Genomic DNA, 15,000 nt, shown 5'->3' on the forward strand with positions numbered 1-15,000 from the left:
CACACACACAGACACACACACACACACACAGGCACACACACACACACACACACACACACACACACACACACACACACACAGGCACACACACACACACACACACAGGCACACACACACACACACACACACACACACACACAGGCACACACACACACACACACACACACACAGGCACACACACAGACACACACACAGACACACACACACAGACACACACACACACGCAGGCACACACAGGCACACACACCTCACCTGCTCACTGTAGAGAACCTGAACATTCTTCACAATGCGGCAGTGCTTCTGCAGAATGGAAATGGCCTGGGCCAATGGCATCCCTGCAGACAGAGACAATGATGAGTTTCCCTCACTCTCTCTTTCTCTCTCTCTATCCCTCTCTTTCTGTTCTCTCACACAGACATGCCGCCCTCCACCCTCCTGACAGACGGGAGTTTCTCTTTGACACAGACATGCCGCCCTCCACCCTCCTGAGACCAGACAGGTCTGTGCTGTGGACACCTGACGGGAGATTCACCAGAACTAAAAAAATTTTTAAAAAATTTCCAGGCTACCTGCTCTAAAGCATTTCCCCTGCTGAAAGACTGCTTCTGTCCTTATGTTTTAAGCAGACGTCTGTGCGCACTCACAGATCCTCATAGTAAGCGGACGGACTGATACACACAGTGATTAGGGATAAGCCATCCAGTTAAGGTCAGAGAATCAGAGAAGACTTACACCGAATGGCACCTGAAACACAACCAGTGCCCCCAAAGCCAGGATCCAGGATACTAACCATTTAGAGTCGAAAACTGGCAACACCTGTCTCTGGCATGTAAGGTGATCTGTTTACAGGGGATCTATCCTTTTCCCAAATGTTCATCCATTCCTGGATCAGTATCTGCCTGTGAGGCACAAGGTCTGTGCTACATTCACTGCTCAGGGCATTAAGTACCTGGAACTCACTAAGTTCTGCTACTTCCAGCTATGGTCCCTAAAAAGGCCCCAGAAGTAACTAGGATATTTCATTTGATTAGCAACTGCACTAAGAGGACTAGAATGGGTTACAATCTCCCATTTTAACAATCTATCTAGCAAATCTATCTAGCCTCTAAGCTCAGGCTTAGCACCTTTTTAAAGGATATTAAGACTGTGTGCGTTCGTGGGGGGGTATCATAACTGTAGCCTTTGCCCACCACCTGATGTCACCTCTTCTGAAGTCAGGAAGTAAGCTTATCTGTCCCTGGTTGATTTCCTGCGTGTCACGAACAAGTCACGGAGGCCAGCATCTCCTCCGCCAACGGCCACTTTCAGGATCAGTTTAACGATCCAGGCGAACCGTTACCAGGCAACGAGCATGTGGTCGCCGGAAAAATGTACAACAAAAGCCAAGGCTACACTGCTTTGATGCACACCTGCTTGCCAGGGGGAGTTGCGAGGTGTTGATAAGTTAATGTCAGTTTACCTCTATGCATACCTCCGAAGCCGAAATGACCTTCATTTGAAACTTTATATCCAAAAAGAAAGTACAAAGATTTTTATCCACAGATCACTGGGACTGCAGCCGTTTTCGTCGTATTTGTTCCACATTCTGGTTTAGATTGGGATTATGGTTGGGATCTGGGATCTGGGATCTGGGATCGGAATGGCTTTAGGAAGGAGGAAGAAAACAAGCAGAGCCGAGCACATGGCGAACGCAAACAATCGGCCCTCAGTTCAGCCGCGTTATCTGGCCGGCCAGCTGGCTAACTCAGCGATACACAGCCCAAAACTTACAAATACCGGCAAGTAAATGCCTGATAAAAACATCCCCAACTTCATACTTTACCAACGGTTTTGTTTCCCGTTTTAAAATGCGCTACAGCCCTTAAGGTAGACTAACTAGCTGTAAAACCTCCCGTGCCTGTTCAACAGAAATGAACTGACAAATCAACCAGCAGGTCGCGATATTTGATTGACTGTAACGATACTTAAGTACCAGACAAGTGCAGCACATTTACACAACTTACCTAATGCGAATTCCCATTGTTCATTTCCTAAAGATCGCTCAGGAACAACCTCCAGGTCCAGCATTGGCGAGGAGGGCTGGAGGTGATCAGCTCGGTTCTCTGACAGCGCCAGAAGTGTTAGCTCGCTAGCTGACAATACTGACGGCTCTTTCGGCGAGTCTTTCGCTGTCTTTTGACCACGTTTATTTAACAATGCAACAGTTAGTTAGCTAGCTAGCTAACAAATTAATAAAACTTAAAATTACTTTAAAAAGACAAAAACAACGTATTGATATAGCAAGCTAACCCGCTTGCTAACGCTGTACAGTTCCTGTTATTTTTCAACTCACGGTAATAAATATAGCTAGCAATCTAGCTATCATTCCTTTAGATTGACTTGGTAGCTCCAGCTAAAACATACAATTCACTCGCAAAGTAAACACGTTAAACTAGATAAAATCCTAATCAGTCTGAGATAAATTACAGAAATAACCATATATTTATATATTTTTAAAATCAAGAACTCAGATTAAGTTCCATGTGCGCATCCAAAGCGACAGCTTTGCCTCTGCGTCTCTGTACCGACAGTTCCTTGATCAACACTAACGTTAGTAAAACGCACGTCCTGATCTAACAATTTAAGACTACACCCGTTCCGAGGATTATGTACAATTCATAAATTCACATTCAGTCGTTCTTGTTCAATAAATAAAGAGATGTCCTTTTTCTTAGTTCCATAAAAATACTGTTGTTTGTTCTGGCACAACATAAATAGACTGTCCAGCGAGCCCTAGCCTGGCGCGACTGTTTTCTCTCCGTGGATTCAGTAAATAAGCCAGCTAGCCAGCTAACGCTAACTCGTTACCTATTCTTATCTATACAACGCCTGTTTCAACTTCCTTCTCAACCTAGCATCGTACGTGGCGTTGTGTTACCACGAATTTCCTTGATTGTTTACTGTGTCTTTGTCGTGTATGAAAAGGAATGAGTGGAAAAACACTCTCACACAGCAGCAACTTCCATTAAAAACACAAAAATCAGCTGATCTTTCCACTTCCGGTACAGGTGGCAGAAGCGCTTCCGGGTCAGCGGTGCATGCTGCCAGGGGCCGCGAGCAGTGAGCCCGTCTGTCCGTCTGTCTGTCTGTCCCCATCCGCGCAGGCGCGTCCCTGTGGAGTCGCAGTAAGCAGGTGTTGCGCAAGGTGTTTTGTCTGGCTGGATTAAAATGTAAACTGCCGAGCGCTAGCTACTGTAGCTATACTGGGACATAAAACGATCTACATATCTGTCCTTGATTACGGTTGGCAAAAAGTCACATTTGACATTTGAGACATTTCAAAGTTCAGAAACATTTAACACAATTTAGCAATTCAGTAATTGCAATTCAGTGAGCGAACCCTAAAGGTCAGTTTCTTTCCCTGTTCGACACTCTTGAGTCACTTTGCATCTACAAAGTAACGCCAGGTGAACTGTGTACAGACCTCACCATTAAACTCCCTGTGAGAAACACTTTTGGCTGCCGTTCATCACCCAGCGAAAGAACCATTTTATTCTATCCATTAAATTCATGAAGTCCACTCCCTCTCATATAGGCAATCAGCACATTCCTGCAAGGCCCCACTGGATAAGTGACGCCTATTGTAACACAAGATCCCTATTTGGCAACTGGAAATCTGCGTATAAATCAATTACTTTAACATTACCTTTCTGTGTATCTATTTCAGATACTCCGAATGCATAGTTGTTTACATTACGCATATGTGCCTTATTTCAAATGAACCTACACTTGAAGAAATGTACTGATAATTTACATGCATCCAAATTTTAAAAGTTTTTGCACCACAGTTTTAGGTCAAACCCATTCTCAGGTACAGGAAATACTGTAAAATAACTTTTTGTTCATGTAGCAGTTTAGTTTCTTGATTTCTCATCATGGAAAACGTATCCAAGACCAAATGTGCCATTACTGTAAGATCAGTACCAAACAATACAAATATATAGTTTAAAATAAAAGTGTTTATGAAAACCTTTTTTACTTACCCACAACCAAGTTCATTCATAACACGTTTACAAATACACATTGTTGAGAACATGACCACACAAAACAAGGTTTGATACAAGTTTATTAAGAAAAAAGTCGAACACTTCAGAATTAACAGTCCTTCCCCCCCCGGACAAAAAAAAAAAACATAGCAAAAGCGATCTCATAATCACATAAGGCAACTCTGACACAAGGGTCATTCAACACAGAGACACATTGCCATTTCTTCATAACAGAATCTGAAAACAAAAAGCTCCACTTGCATCAATAACTTAAAAACAAATAAGAAAATAAATCAATAAAAAAGTTTACATGAGCTAACCAGCTGACAGTTACTGTGTTACTCCCGGCCGTAATGCCAGCATTAGGAAGGGGAGAGTGAGAATAGTGTAGGTTCCAGAAGAGGGCGCCAAAGAGGCCCAGGTCCGAGGAGAGTGCTCCTGTCCGAGAGCTTTGAGGGGGTACCTGGATGTTAGCGCTTACCAATTCTTTGGCCAAATATATTCACTTTTACATTGTAATACCAGCAACTGGGGAAAATCAGATAAACAGCCCAGCTAACGCATTACATTTTTACAACACTGTTGTAACACTGTAGCAACGTTACAACATCCACTACATAGTTCAACTTGTTTGCTGGCAAGCAATCCAGAACCCTTTTTTGGTAGCAGCTGGAGGTAGGCCACAAGAGGGTCACCATTCTGAATGGAAAAGGCCACAAGAGGGCCGCCATGCTGAATGGAAAAACACCATTATCTTTCACTTTTTGATATGTAAATGATGACTGACGGGTGGCATGCAGTTATGCTTCTCATTAACGAGCAATTACACCACAGACACGTATCAAACAGGGAAAAATTCAACATGTGTTGCAGGACAGGAAGATGGACGCACAGCCACAGAAAGAGCCTTGACACGCTGTTAGAGACATGCTATCAAAATTAGTACAAGTCAGCCTCGGGGAGCTACAATTTCCAGATCAGAAAATGTGTATTTTTCCTGCTTTTCACGTGCTGCGAAACATAGACTCAGTCTCAAATTTAGGATTTCTGCTGGCCTTCTAGTTTGAAGAGCAACAGCTTCCACAAAGGTAACACCCCTGCCATAATGTCAGTACGAAAACATGCCAATTTCCCTTTCCTATTCAACTGCACCGCCACCTGGACCATCCTGCCTCAGCATGCATCTGACCCCCGCTCCCCCCCACCCCCGCTCCCCCCCACACTGCACAACCCGTGCTCTTCCCATAATCCCTTTCTGCAACTCTCACACTAACTTCCTCAGACTCTCCCTGCTCCTGGCAGATTCAGGACATGGTGCATCAGAGCAGTGCCTTAAACGCACTTAAGAACTGATGCTGAAAGAACGTTTTTGTCTCCTATCCCTGGTCTGCCAATGCTCCAGTGGCATTGAAGGCCATGCCCTCGCTGTCTAAATGAGTTTGCGCTCATCTGAGCCCATTTGACAACTGTAAAACCAAACACCAGAATTTCTCATCAAGGCAACAATCAATCATTCAATCAATCAATTTGAGATAACTGCACAACTAACTGCTTGTCATTCAACTATTCCTCTGCGGGAAACAGTAAACATGAGCATTTTCTCTAACTTTATAAAGAATACCAATAACAAGCCACAGAGCCTACCTGCTGGATCACAGAAACACCCTGATCTCGCAGAGGCCATCTCTTTAGAACCGATCTGCCAAATACAGAACCGTGTGCAGCATCGGCCAAAGAAGGAAATGCTCCAATTTGCCAAAAACCGCATTCACATAAATAAGAACATATCTGCCATTTCGCTCTTTGTACTGATCTTCAGATAGAGCGTAATTAATGCTAACTGTTCAAAATGTCCTGAGTCAAAGAACTCCATTCTGATAATGGAAACCGTTACCACTGTTTTCAAAAGAAGCATGGTCATGCATCCCACACTGTCTGCAGACAGGACAGACACCAGCGTGAAACAGAGGAGCACCCAGCTCATCAATAATGTTCTCACAGCATTGCTGTAATGTAATAACATTGTCACAACATTACAGAAATGTTGTCAGAATGCTGCGGGTTAGCTGAGCAGACATGAACGTCGGTTTGGGACAACTGAGCGAGATAAATGTAAATGGAGACAAAAAAATGAAGAAATGGAGGAATATAGATGAAGTGCCTCTTGCTGCTTCTCTGTGAGCTCACTGCTGCTGGCTCCAGCACACGCTGACGCTGACGGAGAGAACGAGACGGAAAAACCGACGCTGAAGCCGAGGGAGGCCTCCTTCACCCAGCACATCAGCAGCTTCTTTAAAACTTTACCTTGGAACAAATTTCCTTGTATTTAAAAAAAAAAAAAACTTTAACTCGCTAAGTTTTACCACTGTCAAAACATTAAAATCAGGAAATTGACCTACATACATCTATATATCAAAAAATACAAAAAAGTAAACATCCTGACTTTTCACACAAAATATTAATAAAATAATTAAAATGCCATTTTAATATAATAGTGCTTGAAAAATAAAATAAAAAAAGCTTGCATAGGAAAGGAAGAAAACATTGAACAGGTTCTAGGAGCTCCATGCATACAACAGGTAATGTGGGAACTGAACTGTGTCTGTAACATAGTGCAAACCCCCCCCCCCCCCCCCCCCGCCCCCAGAAGCATGGGTCCTAGGTGCCCCACCCTGACCCCCCACAGCCCGTTTGCCCATACTGAAGACCTACGGCACAATCCCTCACCCCCCCCACCCCTCCCACCCCCTTTGTGGACTTTGGTCTCTCCCATAAACTGTTCGGTGTCGAAATGAGAGACGGGCATGGTGCTAGGGTCACATGACCGCCCAGCCCCACCCCACACTGTTAACGCATCTTGTGGTCGTCGGCGTTGCCCATGGAGCCAGGGCTAGGGTCCGGCTGCCTCCTTGCCTGCGGGGGCGGGGGGCAGAGGGAGAGACAGAGAGAGAGAGGGAGAGGGAATGGAGGGTTAGAATTAAGACTTAGAACATAGACTATAAGAATCAGAATGCAGAATTAGAAAGTATGTGTGATGACCCAGGACATCATATTGTGCTGTTGGAGAGAGAGAGGAGGGAGAGAGGGAGCAAGAGAGAGGGAGGGGGGGGGGGGAGGAGAAAGGGGGAGAGAGAGAGGGGAGGAAGAAGGTAGGGCCAAAACTTTGCAATTTTTTAAAAATGGAAAATGATATCAAAATAGAAAACAAACAGTAGTGGTTTCAAAATTAGAATATAAAATATGCTGGTGCGTGAGTATGTGTGGGTGATCTGGCACTGCTGATAATTTAAGTATGCATAACGAGCCAAATGTGGCTCCAAGAATATTTACAGCCAGTGCTCAACTGACTATACAGTGTGCAACCTCTCCACCAGGGGGAGTCAGAGCGCTTCCTCTGAGGGGCTAAAAATTGCTATTCTTTTTCTGGCAGGGCCAGGCAGACAGCTCGTCAGGAGGAAGTCTTAAACATTACCCGTTTAAAAATACAGAGATGACGGCCTGCCTGTCACAGATATGTGTGTTTATGTCTACGTTTTAATCGCTCCCGACATAGATGTTGAGACAGAGACAGACAGGCAGACAGACTTAGGCAGAGACAGACACACAGACAGGCCCAGGGCTGCTGGGGGAGAGTGATCACTCTGCTCTCTCATCCACAGGCTCAGACTGCCACACACTCAATACCTGGAATAACATAACGATGACCCTGCCAGCCCAGCCAAAGACACACACACGTATGTATATGTGACACGCACACACACACACACACACAGCCACACACACACACAGCCACACACACACACAGCCACACACACACACACACACACACACACACACACACACACACACACATACACACACATACAGCCACACACACAGCCACACACACACACACAATCAGCCACACACACACACACACACACACACATAGCCAAGTAGTCACCCAACAAAAGCCATTATCAACTGAAATCAGCTGCAGAATGCTGGGAGCTCCAGCCACATTCTGACTTGTGGGAAGGAAGACGAAGCAGAGGTCAGATGTGAGGACAGCAGAGTTTGTGGTTAGTCGCAGGCCTTGGACAGACATAGTGAACTTGCAGTATCTCCTCTAGCGCAATGCTGACTGTATCAGGAGAGAGACTGCAGGGAACAGGGAAGTGTGGTCGCAGAGCCCCCCTTCATTTCCTATGGGCTGAAAGGAAGCTGCAGCAGCAGGCCACAGGCTGGGCCCCACGATGCAGTTCACCTCCTTCAGAGCAGGAAGAGGGAAGTCCTGCAGGAGGCTCTACCATGATACTGTCCACACACACACACACTCAGTGTCACACACACTCACACACACACACACTCTCAGTGTCACACAGTCACACACACTCAGTGTCACAAACACTCACACACACACACACTCTCAGTGTCACACACTCACACACACTCTCAGTCTCACACACACACACAGTCACACACAAACAAACAAACACACACAAACAAACGCACACACACACACACACACACACACACTCTCAGTGTCACACACACTCACACACAGTCACACACACACACAGTCACACACACAGTCTCACACACACACACACACACACACTCTCAGTGTCACACACACTCACACACAGTCACACACACAGTCTCACACACAGTCTCACACACAGTCTCACACACACACACACACACACACTCACACACAGTCACACACAGTCACACACACACACACAGTCACACACACACACACAGTCACACACACACACACACACAGTCACACACAGTCACACACACACACACAGTCACACACACACACACAGTCACACACACACACACACAGTCACACACACCTGGGAGGCCCTTCTCTACATGCGCTTTTCCGCTTTAGAGTAAAGGAGGAAAAAATCCTGCATGTGCTCCAAGAGCTAAGCCGGCAAAAGGCTGCTTTTGTGAGTAAGGGTGCCCACTGGTGCCAAAACACACCAGCCTCAGAAAAACCCCGTCCCAGGCCACACACATAGATGTGATGCTGGAGACTGGTACAGCTATGCAGGGGAGACTGTCCAAAACAAGCAGAGGTAGAACTTAAAATAACCGAACACTTTTACAACTGAACCAACCGACAAATTCTACAAGCAAAATAAGTGAAAACCAGAGAGCTGTTAGAGTTCTCTTCACCAGGAGGGAATGGGTGTGTGTGTGTGTGTGTGTGTGTGTGTGTGTGTGTGTGTGTGTGTGTGTGTGGGGTGGGGGGTAGTATTGATCGTACTCAGCCAAATGGCCACTCCACCACAGGTCAATAATACTTAGATTGGGCTGGACAGATGGAGGAGTCTAATGAAAAAGATCAATACTAATGATATATTAATACTTTCACTGTCAGCCCATGCATCTCTGCCTAATCCCATCTGAAGCCTGCAGCCCTGCTGATGAATGAACCATCGCATCGCTGTCCATCACCCCGAGGGTCATTACTGCCCCTACCCCACCCCTACCACCCAGCACCGCTGCTGGACATCACCAGCAGACCAACAGGCTGCCGGGCTCGGACAACCGCACAGTCAACTCTCAGCCGCTCAGTTCTTACGGTCACACTCACGGTCACACTCACACTCACGGCCGCACTCACGGTCACGGCCGCACTCACGGTCACGGCCGCACTCACGGTCACGGTCACGGCCACACTCACGGTCACACTCACACTCACGGTCACACTCACAGCCATGGTCCATTTCAACAGCTCCGCTATGAACAGACTGAGGGGCCTTAGAACAAGAGCAACCAGCCATGGGATTGAAGAAACACTGACTCCAACAGCCTTGGGTTGCACAGGCCTAAATGGACCAAACAGAGCCAGCACCAATGTGTGCAGGTTTGGTGAGCTGGAATCGATGTCTATAGTTTGGACACATGGGAAATGAATGAACGGATATATAGATCAGTGAATGAATGCTTTAATAATGTGTCCTGCCTATAACAACTTACATTATTCAGGAAAATTCACTGGGTATAATTCACCATTTCAATGTTATTTTATTTATGGATACATTTGAAGTTTTAATTGCAGTTTCAGTTTGGGAATCCAGAATTAATTTAAGCTCAAACATAAATTTAGTCGCTGAGCACTTAGATTATCTTCAGACACAGACACCAACGTACAAACTCATTCACTGGTACACACAAACACAGACACACACAAATACACACTCATTATCATACATGTTCACACACACACACACATACATTCATTCTCATACATGCACACATACATGTGGAAAGAATCACAGAGGTTTGCAAACCCCTGCAGCAGCAGCCCACAGGATAAAATGGGATCTTGCACAAAATCGTAGGGCAGCATTTTCTCAGTGACATTTGTTACTGTACAAGAAGACATTTTACTGGAAGTAACAGAAAAAGAGGTCAACACTGACTAGCTCTCTCTCTGAGACCGATTCTGTCTCTCTCTGAATATCTGACTCGGTCTCTCTCTCTCTATGTCTGACTCGGTCTCTCTCTCTCTATGTCTGACTCGGTCTTTCTCTGTGTCTGACTCGGTCTCTCTCTGTGTCTGACTCGGTCTCCCTCTCTATGTCTGACTCGGTCTCTCTCTCTCTATGTCTGACTCGGTCTCTCTCTCTATGTCTGACTCGGTCTCTCTCTCTATGTCTGACTCAGTCTGTCTCTCTCTATGTCTGACTCGGTCTCTCTCTCTCTATGTCTGACTCGGTCTCTCTCTCTCTATGTCTGACTCGGTCTCTCTCTCTCTCTCTATGTCTGACTCGGTCTCTCTCTCTGTGTCTGACTCGGTCTCCCTCTCGGATCATGTGCTGCCAAGCTGTGGCGGTTATTTCCCAGAGAGCCGTGGGGCAGCTTCCCCTGAGGGTGGGGCTGGGCAGGACACTTCATGCAGAGGTCTGGTCTCTATTAGTGACCGTGCATGTGTGTGACGGGTGTGTGTGACCAGTATGTGTGAGTGTGTGTGCTGGAGGGGATCTATCTGTCTGGTGCCTGTTTGAAACCTGACTCTGGGGCCACACAGGAAGTCCGTTATCCTGGACGGAGCGGCTGATTGGTCACAGCTGCTGTCACTCTTTGCTGTAGACACCAATAAATAATGCAGAAATTTTGCAGCCATTCCCCAAACACTCATCCTGCATCAGCAGCATCAGTCACACAACAGGGGAAGGAGTCAGGATCTGAAACTGATCCTGGATCTGCTGCTGGGGGAGGGCATGCATCCCTATACCCCCCAACCCCCCAACCCCCACTACCAGCAGCGCCCGTGTCTGGAACACATTGACTTTAATTATATGTTTCTCATATCTTGAGAAGAAAAATACAATACTGTTTATTATTCAAAGAGTGCATGCACTGGAGAACTGTCTTCAATTACATTGTTGATACTGCAGTTCTTCATCCTTCACTATTAACCACAGTCAGCACACAAGGGCATGCACACACACACACACACACCCACAAGTACCCCCACGTGCACACACACATACACACGCACACATACACACACACACACACACACACACACACACACACACACCCACACCCACAAGTACCCCCACGTGCACACACACACCTACACACGCACCCACAAGTACCCCCACGTGCACAAACATGCACATGTGCACATGCACACACACAAGTACGCACACAGATCTGAGAGACCAGGAGTGACAGACCATCTACAGCATCCCACAGATACAGAGGTACATGCATGCAGACAGGAGAAAGCAGGCACACCCACACCCACACACACGCACATGCACACACACACCCACACACATGCACACGCACGCATGCACACACACACACACACACACACAGGGTTTAGTGCATGACAGAGTGTGAATGAGAAGCAGAGAGGACAGACCCTGGTCCTTGAATGCCATCAGTCCCAGACTTTTGATGCCACAGGGTCCTAAAAAACACAAGTGCAGTTTGGATAGATCGCCAAGTCTTCACTTCCTTTAGTAAGCTCTTCGGCCACACACTCTTCATGCACTGAACTGAGCACCAAACACACACACACACACACACATTCAGTAGACTCACACACACACACTCTCACACACACACACACACACACACACGCTGATCTCAGCAGACCACATGTTACAGATGTGCCTGACGTGGATTATGGTTTGTATTGATTTTCACAGAACCTGCTGTCATGAAAACAATTTTAAAACATTACAAAAACGTTCTGCTTCCAATATGCAGTGGCCCAGATCAAAGCGTTAATAATCAGAGCCAGAAGTTTTCCATGATAAAATATAATAATCTTAATGCAGACTTTTGTACAGCAGAAATCAACCACAGACATGTGTGCACACATTCAGAACTACACACACACACCCACACCCACGCACGCACACACGCACACATAGGGCTACATGTGCACACACCTTCAGTAAAGCAGACAGCCACAGACACCTAACCACATTAAAAACAGTAACAAACAGACACAGAAATGAGTACACACACTCACACTCACACACTCACTCTGTGAAGCAGAAATGGAAACGGTGAAAAGCACAAACAGGAAATGCAGGTGTGTGAGCATGCACCGCCATGGCAACCATGTTTTTGGCGTAACATGCACACACACCGAGACTCCGCCCCACTGAGCCCCACCCTGCTCACCTCCAGGTCCTCTCGGTGCGAACGGTCCCTGTCCTCAAAGTCCCGATTCCTCCTGCGGGCCTCTTCAAAGGCCTGCTGAGCCAGAGCATCCTCATGCTGCACACACACACACATCATATACACACACACACACACACATCATATACACACGCACACACACACATCATATACACATGCACACACACACATCATATACACACGCACACACACACACACACATATCATATACACACACGCACGCACACACACACATCATATACACACACACACGCACACACACACATCATATACACACGCACACACACATATCATATACACACGCACACACACATATCATATACACACACACACGCACACACACATACCATATACACACACACATCATATACACACACACACACACACACACGCACGCACACACACACATCATATACACACGCACACACACATATCATATACACACGCACACACACATATCATATACACACACACACGCACACACACATACCATATACACACACACACATCATATACACACACACGCACGCACACACACACATCATATACACACGCACGCACACACACACATCATATACACACGCACACACACATATCATATACACACACACACGCACACACACATATCATATACACACACACACGCACACACACATACCATATACACACACACACACACACATCATATACACACACACACACACACACACATCATATACACACGCACACACACATATCATATACACACACACACACGCACACACACACACACACACACACATCATATACACACGCACACACACACACACACATCATATACACACGTACACACACATATATACACACGCACACACACATATCATATACACACACACACGCACACACACATACCATATACACACACACACACACATCATATACACACGCACACACACACACACACACACACATCATATACACACGCACACAAACACACACACATCATATACACACACACACACACACACACACACACACACACACACACACACACACACACCATATACACACGCACACACACACACACACACACACACACCATATACACACGCACACACACACACACACACACACACACACATCATATACACACGCACACGCACACACACAATCATACACACACACACACACACGTACACACACATATCATATACACACACACACACAGACACATCATATACACACGCACACACACACACACACACACATCATATACACACGCACACACACACACAATCATATACACACACACACACACACATCATATACACACGCACACACACATATCATATACACACACACACACACACACACACACACACACACATCATATACACACGCACACACACACACACACATCATATACACACGCACACACACGCACGCACACACACACACACACATCATATACACACGCGCACACGCACACACACACACACACACACACATCATATACACACGCGCACACGCACACACACACACACACACATCATATACACACGCGCACACGCACACACACACACACACACACACATCATATACACACGCGCACACGCACACACACACACACACACATCATATACACACGCGCACACGCACACACACACACACACACACACACAAGAGGGAGAGAGAGAGACACACAGAGGAGTAAGAATAAAATGTCACAGTGAGACACAGGAGAAAACATGGCTGCCTGCCAGTCTAAGGACAGCCTGTGTGTTCCCTCAGTGTGCAGGGTTATCCAATCAGAGTCCAGTCCTATTCATCTTCCTGACATGGGACAGCCAAATGACTCAAGTCACATGACCAATTTCTCAGTACAGATAAAACCGTCACCATGGGGTTGAGGTCATCTGATTTTTGCTTTGGAAAATTTCAGAGGAAACTCATCCAGTGTTTAAACAGAGAGATGGATGAACCTTTTAAGTGTCACTGAACTGTCATTCACTCAGCCGCCCTGATGCACATATTACCCTACTGCTGAAGAACAAAGAGTGCTCTCTGCCAGAGACCCACACCTGTCAGGGGAAAGACTCACACACACTCACACATACACTCACACATACACATACACACACACATGCACATACACACACACAGTCACACACACACACACACACACACACTCACACACACTCACACACACTCACACACTCACACACACTCACACACTCACACACACTCACACACACTCACACACTCACACACACTCACACACACTCACACACACTCACACACACTCACACACACACTCACACACACT

At 46.3% G+C, this 15,000-nt stretch overlaps 2 protein-coding genes across 5 annotated transcripts in view; both read right to left on the reverse strand.

Annotated features, from left to right (window-relative positions):
- The window catches only part of c13h16orf70 (chromosome 13 C16orf70 homolog), a 16,267-nt gene extending 13,835 nt beyond the window's left edge, over positions 1-2,432 (reverse strand). Inside the window, exons 1-2 of the mRNA XM_036544540.1 lie at positions 2,004-2,432; positions 253-335 (exon numbers count right to left, since the gene is read on the reverse strand). Of these exons, the coding sequence (XP_036400433.1) occupies positions 253-335; positions 2,004-2,067 (147 nt within the window). The 5' untranslated portion in view covers positions 2,068-2,432. The remainder of the gene's footprint in view (positions 1-252; positions 336-2,003) is intronic.
- Positions 2,433-6,783: 4,351 nt separating this feature from the next.
- Positions 6,784-15,000, reverse strand: part of cbfb (core-binding factor subunit beta) — a 34,121-nt gene continuing 25,904 nt past the window's right edge. For 2 of the 4 annotated variants that reach the window (XM_036544015.1, XM_036544013.1), the window contains exons 5-7: positions 12,678-12,773; positions 11,905-11,952; positions 6,868-6,938 (exon numbers count right to left, since the gene is read on the reverse strand). In XM_036544015.1, the coding sequence (XP_036399908.1) occupies positions 11,923-11,952; positions 12,678-12,773 (126 nt within the window). In that variant the 3' untranslated portion in view covers positions 6,868-6,938; positions 11,905-11,922. Of the gene's footprint in view, positions 6,939-11,904; positions 11,953-12,677; positions 12,774-15,000 lie in introns of all 4 variants that reach the window. The other 2 variants (XM_036544014.1, XM_036544011.1) reach the window with 1 other exon arrangement.

Source organism: Megalops cyprinoides, chromosome 13 (genome assembly GCF_013368585.1).
Source record: "Megalops cyprinoides isolate fMegCyp1 chromosome 13, fMegCyp1.pri, whole genome shotgun sequence".
Lineage (NCBI taxonomy): Eukaryota > Metazoa > Chordata > Actinopteri > Elopiformes > Megalopidae > Megalops > Megalops cyprinoides.